Here is a 20,934-nt window from a genome sequence, read left to right as displayed (position 1 = left end):
AACTCATACAATCCGGGTTGGAGGGATCATCCAAATCTGAGCTATGGGGGAAATAAGCAACAAAATTTCATCCCCAATAGACAGCAGGGCTTCCAGCAACAATATCAAACAAGGAATCAACCCTCCTCTGCCTCAGGTATGTCCCTAGAAGACATGGTTAAAACCATAGCCTCTAATACTATGAAATTTCAACAGGACACTGAGGCCAGCAATCAAGAGATGAAAGCACGTATGCAAAATTTGGAAAATCAGATGAGTCAATTAGCCTCAATTGTCAACCGACTAGACTCCCAGGGGAAGGGAAAACTTCCATCCCAACCTGAGGTGAATCCCAAGAATGTAAGTGCAATGACCCTCAGAAGTGGGAAAGAGGTTGAAGGACCAGCACCAGTGGCTCCGAAGGACAAGAATGAGGATCGCATTGAGAAGGAGCTTGAGGAAGAAGGAACTCCCGGCACAAATAAAGAGGTAATACGTAACCCGGTGGTTCCAGTTAAGCCTAACCCACCACCTTTTCCTAGCAGGTTGGAAAGGCCTAAAAAGCAAGACAAGGAAAAGGAAATTCTGGAGATGTTTAGAAAGGTGGAGATAAATATCCCCTTGCTTGACGCAATTAAGCAAGTACCCCGGTATGCCAAATTTTTGAAGGACCTATGCATCAATAGGAAGAAATTGAGGGGAGATGAAAGGATAATTGTGGGAGAGAACGTATCCGCAGTGCTTCAAAGAAAACTTCCACCCAAGTGCGGAGACCCAGGTATGTTCACTATTCCTTGTAAAATAGGGAACACTAGCATTAGGAATGCCATGTTAGATTTAGAAGCCTCTATAAATGTGATGCCCAACGCTATTTATGTTTCTCTAAATTTGGGTCCCTTAAAGGAAACTGGCATTATAATTCAATTGGCTGATAGGACTAATGCTTATCCTGATGGGGTGATAGAAGATGTGTTGGTACAAGTGAACAACTTAGTGTTCCCTGCTGATTTTTATATTCTTGATATGGGTGATGAACGTTCTCCAAATCCATCACCAATTTTGTTGGGGAGGCCCTTCTTGAGCACGGTTCGTACAAAAATTGATGTTAGTGAGGGCACCCTAACGATGGAATTTGATGGAGAAATAATTCATTTCAGTATATTTGAGGCCATGAAATATCCGTGTCATTCTAATGCTGTTTTTGCTGTGAGTATAATTGACCCTTTGGTGCAAGAAATATTTGAGATTAATGGTAGGGATGAATTGGAAGTAGCAATCACCAAACATTTGGATCTGGAAGCAACCTGTGAAATGGAGTTAGGCATCAGTTTGCAAAGAATGGTTGGAGCCTTGCATTCACTAGGCCAAAGTCCTCTAAGGTATGATGTTGCTCCTATATTTGTGCCTGAACCACACCTAAAGCTATTACCTTCTATCGTGCAGGCACCTGAAGTGGAGTTGAAACCCCTGCCCGAGCATTTAAAGTATGCCTTTCTAGGTGAAAAAGAGACGTTACCAGTGATAATCTCATCCAAATTATCACCCACGGAGGAGGATAAGCTGCTACGGGTTTTAAGGGAGCATAAGGAAGCTATAGGTTGGACAATTGCGGACATCAAGGGTATAAGCCCGTCCGTGTGCATGCATCGAATTCGCCTGGAAGAGGATGCTAGGCCGATAAGACAACCACAAAGGAGATTGAACCCCATCATGATGGAAGTGGTCAAGAAAGAGGTAATCAAGCTTCTGGACGTAGGAATTATTTTCTCTATCTCAGACAGCCCATGGGTGAGTCCGGTCCAAGTGGTGCCAAAGAAAAGCAGGGGTAACTGCGGAAGAAAATCATGAAGGGGACCTTGTTCCAATTCGAAAGCCTACGGGTTGGCGCCAGTGCATCGATTACTGTAAATTAAACGCAGTGACCAAGAAGGATCATTTTCCCCTTCCATTCATTGATCAAATGGTTGAAAGGTTGGCTGGTCGTGCCTATTATTGTTTTTTAGATGGTTTCTCTGGTTATTTTCAGATAGCAATTGCGCCAGAGGATCAAGAGAAAACAACTTTCACTTGCCCCTTTGGCACTTTTGCCTATCGAAGGATGCCCTTTGGATTGTGCAATGCCCCCGCAACATTCCAGAGGTGCATGATTAGCATTTTTTCTGAGTATGTGGAGAGAATAATTGAGGTATTCATGGATGACTTCAGTGTCTATGGTGATAGTTTTGATGATTGCTTAGATAACCTGACATTAATTTTAAAGAGATGCATCGAGACTAACCTAGTGCTCAATTGGAAAAAATGTCACTTCATGGTTGAGCACGGGATAGTTCTAGGACATGTAGTGTCATCTAGAGGAATTGAAGTTGATAAAGCTAAAATAGATGTGATATCTGCTTTACCTTACCCCGTAACTGTACGGGAAGTTCGTTCTTTTCTAGGACATGCAGGTTTCTATCGCAGATTTATCAAGGATTTCTCAAAGATCGGGGCACCACTTTTTAGGTTTTTGCAAAAGGATGTCAGTTTTGAATTCAACGAGGAGTGCAAAGAAGCGTTCGAGAAGTTGAAGAAATTACTCACTTCTCCACCTATCATCCAACCTCCTGATTGGAATCGCCCATTCAAAATTATGTGTGATGCCAGCGACTACTCCGTGGGAGCAGTTTTGGGACAAAGGGTGGAGAAAGCGGCGCACGCAATATATTATGCCTCTAGAGCTTTAAATGGCGCCCAACTCAATTACTCTACTACGGAGAAAGAACTCTTAGCTGTTATTTTTGCTTCAGAAAAGTTTAGACCTTATTTATTAGGTGCTAAAGTAATTGTGTATTCTGACCATGCAGCTTTGAGGTACCTACTGACCAAGAAGGATGCTAAACCCCGCTTGATAAGATGGATATTGCTCCTGTAGGAATTTGACTTGGAAATCAGAGACAAAAAAGGAGCGGAGAATCTAGTAGCTGACCACCTAAGTCGAATATTGGTAGCGGAGGAAGAATTACCATTAAGGGAGTCTTTTCCTGAAGAGCATTTACTTTCTATTAATTCATCCCCTCCTTGGTTTGCAGATATTGTGAATTATTTGGTTACTGACAAATTGCCCGCAGGTTGGCCCAAGGCAAAAAGGGACAAACTAAAAAGCGATGCAAAGTACTATGTCTGGGATGATCCCTATCTGTGGAAACAAGGTGCTGACCAAATAATGAGGCGATGTGTAAGTGAAGGTGAATTCCAATCTATATTGACTTTATGTCACTCTTTTGCATGTGGGGGTCATTTTGGACCTAAACGGACTGCTAGAAAAGTGTTGGAAATTGGATTTTATTGGCCTACCTTATTTAAGGATGCTTACTTGTTCTGTAAGGCATGTGATAAATGTCAGAGGGTAGGCAATTTATCCCGAAGGGATCAACTGCCACAGGTGCCCATGCTTTTCATTGAAACTTTTGATACTTGGGGTATAGATTTCATGGGTCCCTTTCCAAATTCTTGTGGATTTTTATACATTTTACTAGCAGTGGATTATGTCTCGAAGTGGGTGGAAGCAAAAGCCACCCGCACTAATGATTCTAAGGTGGTTGCAGATTTCATAAAGTCTAACATTTTTGTGCGATTCGGAATGCCACGGGCAGTTGTGAGTGATAGAGGGACGCATTTTTGCAACAAGACAATTGCTGCTTTGTTCAGGAGATATGGTGTACTTCATAAGGTTTCCACTTCCTACCATCCACAGACCAATGGCCAGGCTGAAGTCTCGAATAGGGAAATAAAGTCTATTTTGGAAAAGATGGTCCGCCCTGATAGGAAGGACTGGAGTTCAAGGTTGGAAGATGCTTTGTGGGCGTACAGGACCGCTTACAAGACGCCTATAGGGATGTCTCCCTATAGGTTGGTATTTGGTAAGCCTTGCCATCGTCCAGTGGAGTTCGAGCATAGAGCATTTTGGGCGGTAAAACAATGCAATATGGATATTGAGGAGAGCGGAATTCAAAGGAAGTTACAGTTACAGGAGTTGGAGGAGATTCGCAATGAAACCTATGAGAATGCGGTGATTTATAAGGAAAAAAATAAGATTTTTCATGACCAACAGATCTCAAGGAAGACATTCGAGTGTGGGCAAAAAGTTCTACTGTACCACTCCAAATTGAAGTTATTTCCAGGTAAATTACGTTCTCGTTGGATTGGCCCTTTTGTTGTGACTAATGTCTTTCATTATGGTGCAGTGGAGATCCAGAATTTGAAAACTGAGAAGCAATTTGTAGTGAATGGTCACCGTCTCAAGCCATATTATGAAGGTTTTCCAATTGAAAGGGTGGAGATGATGCACTTGGAGGACTCGATTAGCTTAGTTTAAGCAAAGTTTTGGCCATGTCTAGCCAAAGACATTAAAGAAAAGCGCTACTTGGGAGGCAATCCAAGACTATTTGTTTCAGTTTTCATGTATTTTTGAAGTTTTAGTTAAGTGTTAGTGTCAATTAATAGTTTGATGTTTGGTGGCAGGAAAATAGCAGTTAGACGTGCCCACGCTAGGTGGTCACGCCTGAGGGAAAGAAAATTTCGTTCAGGATCTGCGGACTCTATAGCAGTTAGACGTGCCCATGCCAGGTGGTCACGCCTGAGGGAAAGAAAATTTCGTTCACATCCTATTCTTCGCTTGAGACCCTAGTTTTTAGCCGAAAAACCTCTCTTTAGACTTTCTTTTTGAACCTCGTGTGAAGAAGTGTTTTGATTTCATTATACAGAATTTTGGAGTATTATTTGAGGGGCATTACACCTATCTATGAAAAAAAAAAAGAGCAAAAGGGAAATGTGAAAAGAAGACAAAGTGCAGGAAATCGACAAGTAAAATTGATTTTTATGGTGCTGGTTGGGAGTTATTGAAAAGAAAAAAAAAAGAAGAAGAAAAAAGGGAAGTAGATGAATGAAAGGAGGAGAAAAGAAAAGTCGAAGGTTGCGACAAGTGCTAATTTACTTCACTTGTGTAATGGTTGAGATGCCTTGAAGTTCCCAATGTGCAAGAATCTGTGTAATGAATTTCTGAGCACTTTCTTTATACTTTTACACCCTTTTGACTCCTTTTTATCCTACCTTCTCACCCGAGCCCCATTACAACCTTGCAAAGTCCCTTGATTGCTGCATTTAAATTCATGAGTAAGTGGTGGAGATATGATATATGAGCAAGCTTATGGTAGTGTCATTCTATTGTGTTGATTTGAGAGCCATCTTATATACATTTCATATACACTTTGAAGTGAATGAGTGCACTTTGAACTGTGAGCATTGTTGAGTTGGTATATTTTGATTTCGATGAAGTTATTGGGGAATTTGGAGTGCCGTTCTTGGTATGAACTGCTGTGAATTACTTCGTATCCTGATTGTACTGCTGAGATAATTATGCTTGAGGGCAAGCATGATTCAGGTGTGGGGGGAATTGATAGGGTATAATTTGTTAGTAATTTTATTATTAATTTCCCCTTTTATCCCTGATAAATATTGTGTTAATTGCTGATATTTACTCATATTTGGTATCTGGACTTAATTTCAGGAATGAAGCAGAAAACTATCAAAAAGGAGGGACTTTATGAAAAATTGGAGACTTCTAAGGGCTTCAGTTCTTGGGCCCTTGAATTGGTGGGGGACCACAAGTTAGTGGAAGGCATTTAGTCATTTGGGCTCTTCAAAGAAAGCAACGTAGAGAGACTTGGAAGAAGAAGTACTTTGGAGGCTTTGTCCACATGTGTGGGGACCACCTAGATAGTTTTAGTCTATCTTTCTTTTGTTTCTTAAATAGGGATAACGTAGGGAAGGAAGACACCACCTTTTAGTTTAGTTTTTAGCCTAGTCTTTAGTTTTTCTTTCTTTCTCCTGACTGGCCTCTGACACACGCCAGGTGTTCGACAATATTCCCCAACGGGAAAAACACCTTTTATTCCTTGCTTCTTAATAGAAAACGCAATGCCTTTGCAATCTATTAATTCGTGTGGTGATTTAATTATGCGGCGTGGCTAAGTCTTCCATCTAGTCAAGGGTCAACTCGACGGCGCAGTCCCGAAAATCTGTGAGATCTAATTAGTTTTCACGTGTTCCTTTATTTATTAATATTTGCACGTTGTCTGCTTGAATTTTCATGGGATTATTTTATTAATTGGATGTCAAGAGCCCGATGTTCAATGTGATTTATTAATCTCGTGCCAATTTAGTCAATTAAATCCGTAATTGTTTGATTGATTAATATTGGTGGCAACTGGTGTGTTTACACATTAGGGGAACGTGCAATCTAATTTAAATAACCCTCGTAGCGTGTTATTGATTAGGGCTAGGTTTTTCTGGTTATTAATGCAATTGGAAAATTAATTCCTACGGTCGTACCTAGGAGTACTTTTCTGGATAGGGGTGATTAATGGTCGTACCTTGGTCATCTATAAAATAAGGAAAAATTGGTTATTAGAGCTCCTCGATGGCTATAACTAGTCTATTAATAAATTAAGTGAACCTCTCTTGCATCAATGATCGGATAAATGGACTGTGCCTGAATAGTTGCATCCTTGGCTAGAATTTATTTATTCCTGATTAAATTTCTGCTATATTTGTGCTAGTTATTTATTCATTTTTAGTTAAAATTGTTTAATTATTTTTAGTTTCATTCCGGTGAAATCCCCCCTTATCAATTGGACTTTAAAAGAGACAGATATCTCCAGTCCCTGAGGAGACGACCCTGCTTGCCACTGTCTACTATTCAGTAATTTTGGCCAACTAATTAATTCTGGTATATCGGATTCAGCAAACTCTTCGGGAACAGGGTGAATCAAGTAACTCATTGCACACCTAGAGTCCCTGCTCCAGTACCTAGGATTAATTACTGACAGCTTTTTAGTGGTATTTAGGTTATTATTATTATTATTATTGCACAGGTTTGACGCCCTGTCAATTTTTGGCGCCGTTGCCGGGGACTGGCGTTATTATTTGTTTCTTTATTAAGTTCATTTTTGCTCTAATTTTCTGGTATTTTTCTAGTGTATGCCTAGGTCTTCTCGTACAGGTAAATTGATTTTTGACCCTGAAGTTGAGAAGACCGCGCGTAGAACGAGAAAGGAAACCAGACAGCTCAGAGAGGAGCACTCCAGTGCTGCATCTCAGAGATCTGAGCCCGAAGTTGAACCATCAGATTCGTTTGGTGACACTTCAAGTTATTCGTACCAAGAGAACGTCGCCATGGCAAACACACAAACATTAAGGGAGTTGGCTGCTCCAAACTTGACCCAACAACCTCTTTGCATAACTTTTCCTCGCCTTAGTGAGAATGCAGCTTTTGAATTAAAACCTGGTTTAATACATTTGTTGCCCGTTTTTCATGGTCTGTCAGGAGAGGAACCCCACAAACACATGCAGGAATTTGATGTGGTGTGTTCGAGTATGAAGCCTTCGGGAGTAACTGATGAACAAATTAAATTAAGGGCATTCCCTTTCTCTCTAAAGGACTCGGCAAAGGACTGGTTATACTGTCTACCTGCAGGCATTATCACCACGTGGCCAGAGATGCAGAAAAATTTTTTTGAAAAATATTTCCCTGCATCCAGAGCTGCTAGTTTGCGAAAGGAAATATGTGGCATCAAGCAATTTCACGGGGAATCCTTGTATGAATATTGGGAGAGGTTCACCAGGCTGCGTACCCGATGCCCGCATCACCAAATAAGTGATCAACTGCTGATTCAGTATTTCTACGAGGGACTACTGATGAATGATAGAAATATCATTGATGCAGCAAATGGTGGTGCACTGGTGAATAAGACTACCCAAGAGGCATGGGACCTAATCGAATGAATGGCAAAGAACTGCCAACAGTTTGGTACGAGAGCAGATGTTCCTACGAGAAAGGTCAACGAGGTAAGTTCATCTTCAATCCAACAGCAGTTATCCGAATTAACCTCATTTGTTCGACAGATAGCTGTAGGAAATGTACAGCAGGCCAAAGTGTGTGGGATTTGTACGAATATTGGTCATACCGCGGACTCATGCCCACAGTTGCAAGAGGAGGGAACTGAGCAAGCACACATGGCTGGTAACATGCCCATGCCACGTAGACAGTATGACCCCTATTCCAACTCATACAATCCGGGTTGGAGGGATCATCCAAATCTGAGCTATGGGGGAAATAAGCAACAAAATTTCATCCCCAATAGACAGCAGGGCTTCCAGCAACAATATCAAACAAGGAATCAACCCTCCTCTGCCTCAGGTATGTCCCTAGAAGACATGGTTAAAACCATAGCCTCTAATACTATGAAATTTCAACAGGACACTGAGGCCAGCAATCAAGAGATGAAAGCACGTATGCAAAATTTGGAAAATCAGATGAGTCAATTAGCCTCAATTGTCAACCGACTAGACTCCCAGGGGAAGGGAAAACTTCCATCCCAACCTGAGGTGAATCCCAAGAATGTAAGTGCAATGACCCTCAGAAGTGGGAAAGAGGTTGAAGGACCAGCACCAGTGGCTCCGAAGGACAAGAATGAGGATCGCATTGAGAAGGAGCTTGAGGAAGAAGGAACTCCCGGCACAAATAAAGAGGTAATACGTAACCCGGTGGTTCCAGTTAAGCCTAACCCACCACCTTTTCCTAGCAGGTTGGAAAGGCCTAAAAAGCAAGACAAGGAAAAGGAAATTCTGGAGATGTTTAGAAAGGTGGAGATAAATATCCCCTTGCTTGACGCAATTAAGCAAGTACCCCGGTATGCCAAATTTTTGAAGGACCTATGCATCAATAGGAAGAAATTGAGGGGAGATGAAAGGATAATTGTTGGAGAGAACGTATCCGCAGTGCTTCAAAGAAAACTTCCACCCAAGTGCGGAGACCCAGGTATGTTCACTATTCCTTGTAAAACAGGGAACACTAGCATTAGGAATGCCATGTTAGATTTAGAAGCCTCTATAAATGTGATGCCCAACGCTATTTATGTTTCTCTAAATTTGGGTCCCTTAAAGGAAACTGGCATTATAATTCAATTGGCTGATAGGACTAATGCTTATCCTGATGGGGTGATAGAAGATGTGTTGGTACAAGTGAACAACTTAGTGTTCCCTGCTGATTTTTATATTCTTGATATGGGTGATGAACGTTCTCCAAATCCATCACCAATTTTGTTGGGGAGGCCCTTCTTGAGCACGGCTCGTACAAAAATTGATGTTAGTGAGGGCACCCTAATGATGGAATTTGATGGAGAAATAATTCATTTCAGTATATTTGAGGCCATGAAATATCCGTGTCATTCTAATGCTGTTTTTGCTGTGAGTATAATTGACCCTTTGGTGCAAGAAATATTTGAGATTAATGGTAGGGATGAATTGGAAGTAGCAATCACCAAACATTTGGATCTGGAAGCAACCTGTGAAATGGAGTTAGGCATCAGTTTGCAAAGAATGGTTGGAGCCTTGCATTCACTAGGCCAAAGTCCTCTAAGGTATGATGTTGCTCCTATATTTGTGCCTGAACCACACCTAAAGCTATTACCTTCTATCGTGCAGGCACCTGAAGTGGAGTTGAAACCCCTGCCCGAGCATTTAAAGTATGCCTTTCTAGGTGAAAAAGAGACGTTACCAGTGATAATCTCATCCAAATTATCACCCACGGAGGAGGATAAGCTGCTACGGGTTTTAAGGGAGCATAAGGAAGCTATAGGTTGGACAATTGCGGACATCAAGGGTATAAGCCCGTCCGTGTGCATGCATCGAATTCGCCTGGAAGAGGATGCTAGGCCGATAAGACAACCACAAAGGAGATTGAACCCCATCATGATGGAAGTGGTCAAGAAAGAGGTAATCAAGCTTCTGGACGTAGGAATTATTTTCTCTATCTCAGACAGCCCATGGGTGAGTCCGGTCCAAGTGGTGCCAAAGAAAAGCAGGGGTAACTGCGGAAGAAAATCATGAAGGGGACCTTGTTCCAATTCGAAAGCCTACGGGTTGGCGCCAGTGCATCGATTACTGTAAATTAAACGCAGTGACCAAGAAGGATCATTTTCCCCTTCCATTCATTGATCAAATGGTTGAAAGGTTGGCTGGTCGTGCCTATTATTGTTTTTTAGATGGTTTCTCTGGTTATTTTCAGATAGCAATTGCGCCAGAGGATCAAGAGAAAACAACTTTCACTTGCCCCTTTGGCACTTTTGCCTATCGAAGGATGCCCTTTGGATTGTGCAATGCCCCCGCAACATTCCAGAGGTGCATGATTAGCATTTTTTCTGAGTATGTGGAGAGAATAATTGAGGTATTCATGGATGACTTCAGTGTCTATGGTGATAGTTTTGATGATTGCTTAGATAACCTGACATTAATTTTAAAGAGATGCATCGAGACTAACCTAGTGCTCAATTGGAAAAAATGTCACTTCATGGTTGAGCACGGGATAGTTCTAGGACATGTAGTGTCATCTAGAGGAATTGAAGTTGATAAAGCTAAAATAGATGTGATATCTGCTTTACCTTACCCCGTAACTGTACGGGAAGTTCGTTCTTTTCTAGGACATGCAGGTTTCTATCGCAGATTTATCAAGGATTTCTCAAAGATCGGGGCACCACTTTTTAGGTTTTTGCAAAAGGATGTCAGTTTTGAATTCAACGAGGAGTGCAAAGAAGCGTTCGAGAAGTTGAAGAAATTACTCACTTCTCCACCTATCATCCAACCTCCTGATTGGAATCGCCCATTCAAAATTATGTGTGATGCCAGCGACTACTCCGTGGGAGCAGTTTTGGGACAAAGGGTGGAGAAAGCGGCGCACGCAATATATTATGCCTCTAGAGCTTTAAATGGCGCCCAACTCAATTACTCTACTACGGAGAAAGAACTCTTAGCTGTTATTTTTGCTTCAGAAAAGTTTAGACCTTATTTATTAGGTGCTAAAGTAATTGTGTATTCTGACCATGCAGCTTTGAGGTACCTACTGACCAAGAAGGATGCTAAACCCCGCTTGATAAGATGGATATTGCTCCTGTAGGAATTTGACTTGGAAATCAGAGACAAAAAAGGAGCGGAGAATCTAGTAGCTGACCACCTAAGTCGAATATTGGTAGCGGAGGAAGAATTACCATTAAGGGAGTCTTTTCCTGAAGAGCATTTACTTTCTATTAATTCATCCCCTCCTTGGTTTGCAGATATTGTGAATTATTTGGTTACTGACAAATTGCCCGCAGGTTGGCCCAAGGCAAAAAGGGACAAACTAAAAAGCGATGCAAAGTACTATGTCTGGGATGATCCCTATCTGTGGAAACAAGGTGCTGACCAAATAATGAGGCGATGTGTAAGTGAAGGTGAATTCCAATCTATATTGACTTTATGTCACTCTTTTGCATGTGGGGGTCATTTTGGACCTAAACGGACTGCTAGAAAAGTGTTGGAAATTGGATTTTATTGGCCTACCTTATTTAAGGATGCTTACTTGTTCTGTAAGGCATGTGATAAATGTCAGAGGGTAGGCAATTTATCCCGAAGGGATCAACTGCCACAGGTGCCCATGCTTTTCATTGAAACTTTTGATACTTGGGGTATAGATTTCATGGGTCCCTTTCCAAATTCTTGTGGATTTTTATACATTTTACTAGCAGTGGATTATGTCTCGAAGTGGGTGGAAGCAAAAGCCACCCGCACTAATGATTCTAAGGTGGTTGCAGATTTCATAAAGTCTAACATTTTTGTGCGATTCGGAATGCCACGGGCAGTTGTGAGTGATAGAGGGACGCATTTTTGCAACAAGACAATTGCTGCTTTGTTCAGGAGATATGGTGTACTTCATAAGGTTTCCACTTCCTACCATCCACAGACCAATGGCCAGGCTGAAGTCTCGAATAGGGAAATAAAGTCTATTTTGGAAAAGATGGTCCGCCCTGATAGGAAGGACTGGAGTTCAAGGTTGGAAGATGCTTTGTGGGCGTACAGGACCGCTTACAAGACGCCTATAGGGATGTCTCCCTATAGGTTGGTATTTGGTAAGCCTTGCCATCGTCCAGTGGAGTTCGAGCATAGAGCATTTTGGGCGGTAAAACAATGCAATATGGATATTGAGGAGAGCGGAATTCAAAGGAAGTTACAGTTACAGGAGTTGGAGGAGATTCGCAATGAAACCTATGAGAATGCGGTGATTTATAAGGAAAAAAATAAGATTTTTCATGACCAACAGATCTCAAGGAAGACATTCGAGTGTGGGCAAAAAGTTCTACTGTACCACTCCAAATTGAAGTTATTTCCAGGTAAATTACGTTCTCGTTGGATTGGCCCTTTTGTTGTGACTAATGTCTTTCATTATGGTGCAGTGGAGATCCAGAATTTGAAAACTGAGAAGCAATTTGTAGTGAATGGTCACCGTCTCAAGCCATATTATGAAGGTTTTCCAATTGAAAGGGTGGAGATGATGCACTTGGAGGACTCGATTAGCTTAGTTTAAGCAAAGTTTTGGCCATGTCTAGCCAAAGACATTAAAGAAAAGCGCTACTTGGGAGGCAATCCAAGACTATTTGTTTCAGTTTTCATGTATTTTTGAAGTTTTAGTTAAGTGTTAGTGTCAATTAATAGTTTGATGTTTGGTGGCAGGAAAATAGCAGTTAGACGTGCCCACGCTAGGTGGTCACGCCTGAGGGAAAGAAAATTTCGTTCAGGATCTGCGGACTCTATAGCAGTTAGACGTGCCCATGCCAGGTGGTCACGCCTGAGGGAAAGAAAATTTCGTTCACATCCTATTCTTCGCTTGAGACCCTAGTTTTTAGCCGAAAAACCTCTCTTTAGACTTTCTTTTTGAACCTCGTGTGAAGAAGTGTTTTGATTTCATTATACAGAATTTTGGAGTATTATTTGAGGGGCATTACACCTATCTATGAAAAAAAAAAAGAGCAAAAGGGAAATGTGAAAAGAAGACAAAGTGCAGGAAATCGACAAGTAAAATTGATTTTTATGGTGCTGGTTGGGAGTTATTGAAAAGAAAAAAAAAAGAAGAAGAAAAAAGGGAAGTAGATGAATGAAAGGAGGAGAAAAGAAAAGTCGAAGGTTGCGACAAGTGCTAATTTACTTCACTTGTGTAATGGTTGAGATGCCTTGAAGTTCCCAATGTGCAAGAATCTGTGTAATGAATTTCTGAGCACTTTCTTTATACTTTTACACCCTTTTGACTCCTTTTTATCCTACCTTCTCACCCGAGCCCCATTACAACCTTGCAAAGTCCCTTGATTGCTGCATTTAAATTCATGAGTAAGTGGTGGAGATATGATATATGAGCAAGCTTATGGTAGTGTCATTCTATTGTGTTGATTTGAGAGCCATCTTATATACATTTCATATACACTTTGAAGTGAATGAGTGCACTTTGAACTGTGAGCATTGTTGAGTTGGTATATTTTGATTTCGATGAAGTTATTGGGGAATTTGGAGTGCCGTTCTTGGTATGAACTGCTGTGAATTACTTCGTATCCTGATTGTACTGCTGAGATAATTATGCTTGAGGGCAAGCATGATTCAGGTGTGGGGGGAATTGATAGGGTATAATTTGTTAGTAATTTTATTATTAATTTCCCCTTTTATCCCTGATAAATATTGTGTTAATTGCTGATATTTACTCATATTTGGTATCTGGACTTAATTTCAGGAATGAAGCAGAAAACTATCAAAAAGGAGGGACTTTATGAAAAATTGGAGACTTCTAAGGGCTTCAGTTCTTGGGCCCTTGAATTGGTGGGGGACCACAAGTTAGTGGAAGGCATTTAGTCATTTGGGCTCTTCAAAGAAAGCAACGTAGAGAGACTTGGAAGAAGAAGTACTTTGGAGGCTTTGTCCACATGTGTGGGGACCACCTAGATAGTTTTAGTCTATCTTTCTTTTGTTTCTTAAATAGGGATAACGTAGGGAAGGAAGACACCACCTTTTAGTTTAGTTTTTAGCCTAGTCTTTAGTTTTTCTTTCTTTCTCCTGACTGGCCTCTGACACACGCCAGGTGTTCGACAATATTCCCCAACGGGAAAAACACCTTTTATTCCTTGCTTCTTAATAGAAAACGCAATGCCTTTGCAATCTATTAATTCGTGTGGTGATTTAATTATGCGGCGTGGCTAAGTCTTCCATCTAGTCAAGGGTCAACTCGACGGCGCAGTCCCGAAAATCTGTGAGATCTAATTAGTTTTCACGTGTTCCTTTATTTATTAATATTTGCACGTTGTCTGCTTGAATTTTCATGGGATTATTTTATTAATTGGATGTCAAGAGCCCGATGTTCAATGTGATTTATTAATCTCGTGCCAATTTAGTCAATTAAATCCGTAATTGTTTGATTGATTAATATTGGTGGCAACTGGTGTGTTTACACATTAGGGGAACGTGCAATCTAATTTAAATAACCCTCGTAGCGTGTTATTGATTAGGGCTAGGTTTTTCTGGTTATTAATGCAATTGGAAAATTAATTTCTACGGTCGTACCTAGGAGTACTTTTCTGGATAGGGGTGATTAATGGTCGTACCTTGGTCATCTATAAAATAAGGAAAAATTGGTTATTAGAGCTCCTCGATGGCTATAACTAGTCTATTAATAAATTAAGTGAACCTCTCTTGCATCAATGATCGGATAAATGGACTGTGCCTGAATAGTTGCATCCTTGGCTAGAATTTATTTATTCCTGATTAAATTTCTGCTATATTTGCGCTAGTTATTTATTCATTTTTAGTTAAAATTGTTTAATTATTTTTAGTTTCATTCCGGTGAAATCCCCCCTTATCAATTGGACTTTAAAAGAGACAGATATCTCCAGTCCCTGAGGAGACGACCCTGCTTGCCACTGTCTACTATTCAGTAATTTTGGCCAACTAATTAATTCTGGTATATCGGATTCAGCAAACTCTTCGGGAACAGGGTGAATCAAGTAACTCATTGCACACCTAGAGTCCCTGCTCCAGTACCTAGGATTAATTACTGACAGCTTTTTAGTGGTATTTAGGTTATTATTATTATTATTATTGCACAGGTTTGACGCCCTGTCAATTTTTGGCGCCGTTGCCGGGGACTGGCGTTATTATTTGTTTCTTTATTAAGTTCATTTTTGCTCTAATTTTCTGGTATTTTTCTAGTGTATGCCTAGGTCTTCTCGTACAGGTAAATTGATTTTTGACCCTGAAGTTGAGAAGACCGCGCGTAGAACGAGAAAGGAAACCAGACAGCTCAGAGAGGAGCACTCCAGTGCTGCATCTCAGAGATCTGAGCCCGAAGTTGAACCATCAGATTCGTTTGGTGACACTTCAAGTTATTCGTACCAAGAGAACGTCGCCATGGCAAACACACAAACATTAAGGGAGTTGGCTGCTCCAAACTTGACCCAACAACCTCTTTGCATAACTTTTCCTCGCCTTAGTGAGAATGCAGCTTTTGAATTAAAACCTGGTTTAATACATTTGTTGCCCGTTTTTCATGGTCTGTCAGGAGAGGAACCCCACAAACACATGCAGGAATTTGATGTGGTGTGTTCGAGTATGAAGCCTTCGGGAGTAACTGATAAACAAATTAAATTAAGGGCATTCCCTTTCTCTCTAAAGGACTCGGCAAAGGACTGGTTATACTGTCTACCTGCAGGCATTATCACCACGTGGCCAGAGATGCAGAAAAATTTTTTTGAAAAATATTTCCCTGCATCCAGAGCTGCTAGTTTGCGAAAGGAAATATGTGGCATCAAGCAATTTCACGGGGAATCCTTGTATGAATATTGGGAGAGGTTCACCAGGCTGCGTACCCGATGCCCGCATCACCAAATAAGTGATCAACTGCTGATTCAGTATTTCTACGAGGGACTACTGATGAATGATAGAAATATCATTGATGCAGCAAATGGTGGTGCACTGGTGAATAAGACTACCCAAGAGGCATGGGACCTAATCGAACGAATGGCAAAGAACTGCCAACAGTTTGGTACGAGAGCAGATGTTCCTACGAGAAAGGTCAACGAGGTAAGTTCATCTTCAATCCAACAGCAGTTATCCGAATTAACCTCATTTGTTCGACAGATAGCTGTAGGAAATGTACAGCAGGCCAAAGTGTGTGGGATTTGTACGAATATTGGTCATACCGCGGACTCATGCCCACAGTTGCAAGAGGAGGGAACTGAGCAAGCACACATGGCTGGTAACATGCCCATGCCACGTAGACAGTATGACCCCTATTCCAACTCATACAATCCGGGTTGGAGGGATCATCCAAATCTGAGCTATGGGGGAAATAAGCAACAAAATTTCATCCCCAATAGACAGCAGGGCTTCCAGCAACAATATCAAACAAGGAATCAACCCTCCTCTGCCTCAGGTATGTCCCTAGAAGACATGGTTAAAACCATAGCCTCTAATACTATGAAATTTCAACAGGACACTGAGGCCAGCAATCAAGAGATGAAAGCACGTATGCAAAATTTGGAAAATCAGATGAGTCAATTAGCCTCAATTGTCAACCGACTAGACTCCCAGGGGAAGGGAAAACTTCCATCCCAACCTGAGGTGAATCCCAAGAATGTAAGTGCAATGACCCTCAGAAGTGGGAAAGAGGTTGAAGGACCAGCACCAGTGGCTCCGAAGGACAAGAATGAGGATCGCATTGAGAAGGAGCTTGAGGAAGAAGGAACTCCCGGCACAAATAAAGAGGTAATACGTAACCCGGTGGTTCCAGTTAAGCCTAACCCACCACCTTTTCCTAGCAGGTTGGAAAGGCCTAAAAAGCAAGACAAGGAAAAGGAAATTCTGGAGATGTTTAGAAAGGTGGAGATAAATATCCCCTTGCTTGACGCAATTAAGCAAGTACCCCGGTATGCCAAATTTTTGAAGGACCTATGCATCAATAGGAAGAAATTGAGGGGAGATGAAAGGATAATTGTTGGAGAGAACGTATCCGCAGTGCTTCAAAGAAAACTTCCACCCAAGTGCGGAGACCCAGGTATGTTCACTATTCCTTGTAAAACAGGGAACACTAGCATTAGGAATGCCATGTTAGATTTAGAAGCCTCTATAAATGTGATGCCCAACGCTATTTATGTTTCTCTAAATTTGGGTCCCTTAAAGGAAACTGGCATTATAATTCAATTGGCTGATAGGACTAATGCTTATCCTGATGGGGTGATAGAAGATGTGTTGGTACAAGTGAACAACTTAGTGTTCCCTGCTGATTTTTATATTCTTGATATGGGTGATGAACGTTCTCCAAATCCATCACCAATTTTGTTGGGGAGGCCCTTCTTGAGCACGGCTCGTACAAAAATTGATGTTAGTGAGGGCACCCTAATGATGGAATTTGATGGAGAAATAATTCATTTCAGTATATTTGAGGCCATGAAATATCCGTGTCATTCTAATGCTGTTTTTGCTGTGAGTATAATTGACCCTTTGGTGCAAGAAATATTTGAGATTAATGGTAGGGATGAATTGGAAGTAGCAATCACCAAACATTTGGATCTGGAAGCAACCTGTGAAATGGAGTTAGGCATCAGTTTGCAAAGAATGGTTGGAGCCTTGCATTCACTAGGCCAAAGTCCTCTAAGGTATGATGTTGCTCCTATATTTGTGCCTGAACCACACCTAAAGCTATTACCTTCTATCGTGCAGGCACCTGAAGTGGAGTTGAAACCCCTGCCCGAGCATTTAAAGTATGCCTTTCTAGGTGAAAAAGAGACGTTACCAGTGATAATCTCATCCAAATTATCACCCACGGAGGAGGATAAGCTGCTACGGGTTTTAAGGGAGCATAAGGAAGCTATAGGTTGGACAATTGCGGACATCAAGGGTATAAGCCCGTCCGTGTGCATGCATCGAATTCGCCTGGAAGAGGATGCTAGGCCGATAAGACAACCACAAAGGAGATTGAACCCCATCATGATGGAAGTGGTCAAGAAAGAGGTAATCAAGCTTCTGGACGTAGGAATTATTTTCTCTATCTCAGACAGCCCATGGGTGAGTCCGGTCCAAGTGGTGCCAAAGAAAAGCAGGGGTAACTGCGGAAGAAAATCATGAAGGGGACCTTGTTCCAATTCGAAAGCCTACGGGTTGGCGCCAGTGCATCGATTACTGTAAATTAAGCGCAGTGACCAAGAAGGATCATTTTCCCCTTCCATTCATTGATCAAATGGTTGAAAGGTTGGCTGGTCGTGCCTATTATTGTTTTTTAGATGGTTTCTCTGGTTATTTTCAGATAGCAATTGCGCCAGAGGATCAAGAGAAAACAACTTTCACTTGCCCCTTTGGCACTTTTGCCTATCGAAGGATGCCCTTTGGATTGTGCAATGCCCCCGCAACATTCCAGAGGTGCATGATTAGCATTTTTTCTGAGTATGTGGAGAGAATAATTGAGGTATTCATGGATGACTTCAGTGTCTATGGTGATAGTTTTGATGATTGCTTAGATAACCTGACATTAATTTTAAAGAGATGCATCGAGACTAACCTAGTGCTCAATTGGAAAAAATGTCACTTCATGGTTGAGCACGGGATAGTTCTAGGACATGTAGTGTCATCTAGAGGAATTGAAGTTGATAAAGCTAAAATAGATGTGATATCTGCTTTACCTTACCCCGTAACTGTACGGGAAGTTCGTTCTTTTCTAGGACATGCAGGTTTCTATCGCAGATTTATCAAGGATTTCTCAAAGATCGGGGCACCACTTTTTAGGTTTTTGCAAAAGGATGTCAGTTTTGAATTCAACGAGGAGTGCAAAGAAGCGTTCGAGAAGTTGAAGAAATTACTCACTTCTCCACCTATCATCCAACCTCCTGATTGGAATCGCCCATTCAAAATTATGTGTGATGCCAGCGACTACTCCGTGGGAGCAGTTTTGGGACAAAGGGTGGAGAAAGCGGCGCACGCAATATATTATGCCTCTAGAGCTTTAAATGGCGCCCAACTCAATTACTCTACTACGGAGAAAGAACTCTTAGCTGTTATTTTTGCTTCAGAAAAGTTTAGACCTTATTTATTAGGTGCTAAAGTAATTGTGTATTCTGACCATGCAGCTTTGAGGTACCTACTGACCAAGAAGGATGCTAAACCCCGCTTGATAAGATGGATATTGCTCCTGTAGGAATTTGACTTGGAAATCAGAGACAAAAAAGGAGCGGAGAATCTAGTAGCTGACCACCTAAGTCGAATATTGGTAGCGGAGGAAGAATTACCATTAAGGGAGTCTTTTCCTGAAGAGCATTTACTTTCTATTAATTCATCCCCTCCTTGGTTTGCAGATATTGTGAATTATTTGGTTACTGACAAATTGCCCGCAGGTTGGCCCAAGGCAAAAAGGGACAAACTAAAAAGCGATGCAAAGTACTATGTCTGGGATGATCCCTATCTGTGGAAACAAGGTGCTGACCAAATAATGAGGCGATGTGTAAGTGAAGGTGAATTCCAATCTATATTGACTTTATGTCACTCTTTTGCATGTGGGGGTCATTTTGGACCTAAACGGACTGCTAGAAAAGTGTTGGAAATTGGATTTTATTGGCCTACCTTATTTAAGGATGCTTACTTGTTCTGTAAGGCATGTGATAAATGTCAGAGGGTAGGCAATTTATCCCGAAGGGATCAACTGCCACAGGTGCCCATGCTTTTCATTGAAACTTTTGATACTTGGGGTATAGATTTCATGGGTCCCTTTCCAAATTCTTGTGGATTTTTATACATTTTACTAGCAGTGGATTATGTCTCGAAGTGGGTGGAAGCAAAAGCCACCCGCACTAATGATTCTAAGGTGGTTGCAGATTTCATAAAGTCTAACATTTTTGTGCGATTCGGAATGCCACGGGCAGTTGTGAGTGATAGAGGGACGCATTTTTGCAACAAGACAATTGCTGCTTTGTTCAGGAGATATGGTGTACTTCATAAGGTTTCCACTTCCTACCATCCACAGACCAATGGCCAGGCTGAAGTCTCGAATAGGGAAATAAAGTCTATTTTGGAAAAGATGGTCCGCCCTGATAGGAAGGACTGGAGTTCAAGGTTGGAAGATGCTTTGTGGGCGTACAGGACCGCTTACAAGACGCCTATAGGGATGTCTCCCTATAGGTTGGTATTTGGTAAGCCTTGCCATCGTCCAGTGGAGTTCGAGCATAGAGCATTTTGGGCGGTAAAACAATGCAATATGGATATTGAGGAGAGCGGAATTCAAAGGAAGTTACAGTTACAGGAGTTGGAGGAGATTCGCAATGAAACCTATGAGAATGCGGTGATTTATAAGGAAAAAAATAAGATTTTTCATGACCAACAGATCTCAAGGAAGACATTCGAGTGTGGGCAAAAAGTTCTACTGTACCACTCCAAATTGAAGTTATTTCCAGGTAAATTACGTTCTCGTTGGATTGGCCCTTTTGTTGTGACTAATGTCTTTCATTATGGTGCAGTGGAGATCCAGAATTTGAAAACTGAGAAGCAATTTGTAGTGAATGGTCACCGTCTCAAGCCATATTATGAAGGTTTTCCAATTGAAAGGGTGGAGATGATACACTTGGAGGACTCGATTAGCTTAGTTTAAGCAAAGTTTTGGCCATGTCTAGCCAAAGACATTAAAGAAAAGCGCTACTTGGGAGGCAATCCAAGACTATTTGTTTCAGTTTTCATGTATTTTTGAAGTTTTAGTTAAGTGTTAGTGTCAATTAATAGTTTGATGTTTGGTGGCAGGAAAATAGCAGTTAGACGTGCCCACGCTAGGTGGTCACGCCTGAGGGAAAGAAAATTTCGTTCAGGATCTGCGGACTCTATAGCAGTTAGACGTGCCCATGCCAGGTGGTCACGCCTGAGGGAAAGAAAATTTCGTTCACATCCTATTCTTCGCTTGAGACCCTAGTTTTTAGCCGAAAAACCTCTCTTTAGACTTTCTTTTTGAACCTCGTGTGAAGAAGTGTTTTGATTTCATTATACAGAATTTTGGAGTATTATTTGAGGGGCATTACACCTATCTATGAAAAAAAAAAAGAG

General features: G+C 41.4%; 1 protein-coding gene across 1 annotated transcript; it reads left to right on the top strand.

Annotated features, from left to right (window-relative positions):
- The first annotated feature begins 43 nt into the window (after positions 1–43).
- On the top strand, positions 44–20,491 carry LOC113755242. The gene is given in 9 exon segments (XM_027299290.1): positions 44–136; positions 196–1,701; positions 1,784–3,209; positions 3,345–4,089; positions 4,443–4,447; positions 10,062–10,767; positions 18,139–19,044; positions 19,147–20,297; positions 20,361–20,491. Coding segments are annotated over 9 exon segments (6,669 nt in total).
- Positions 20,492–20,934: the final 443 nt, after the last annotated feature.

Source organism: Coffea eugenioides, unplaced genomic scaffold, assembly GCF_003713205.1.
Source record: "Coffea eugenioides isolate CCC68of unplaced genomic scaffold, Ceug_1.0 ScVebR1_1337;HRSCAF=2169, whole genome shotgun sequence".
NCBI classification, from domain to species: domain Eukaryota; kingdom Viridiplantae; phylum Streptophyta; class Magnoliopsida; order Gentianales; family Rubiaceae; genus Coffea; species Coffea eugenioides.
This window is presented reverse-complemented; position numbering and strand designations above follow the sequence as displayed.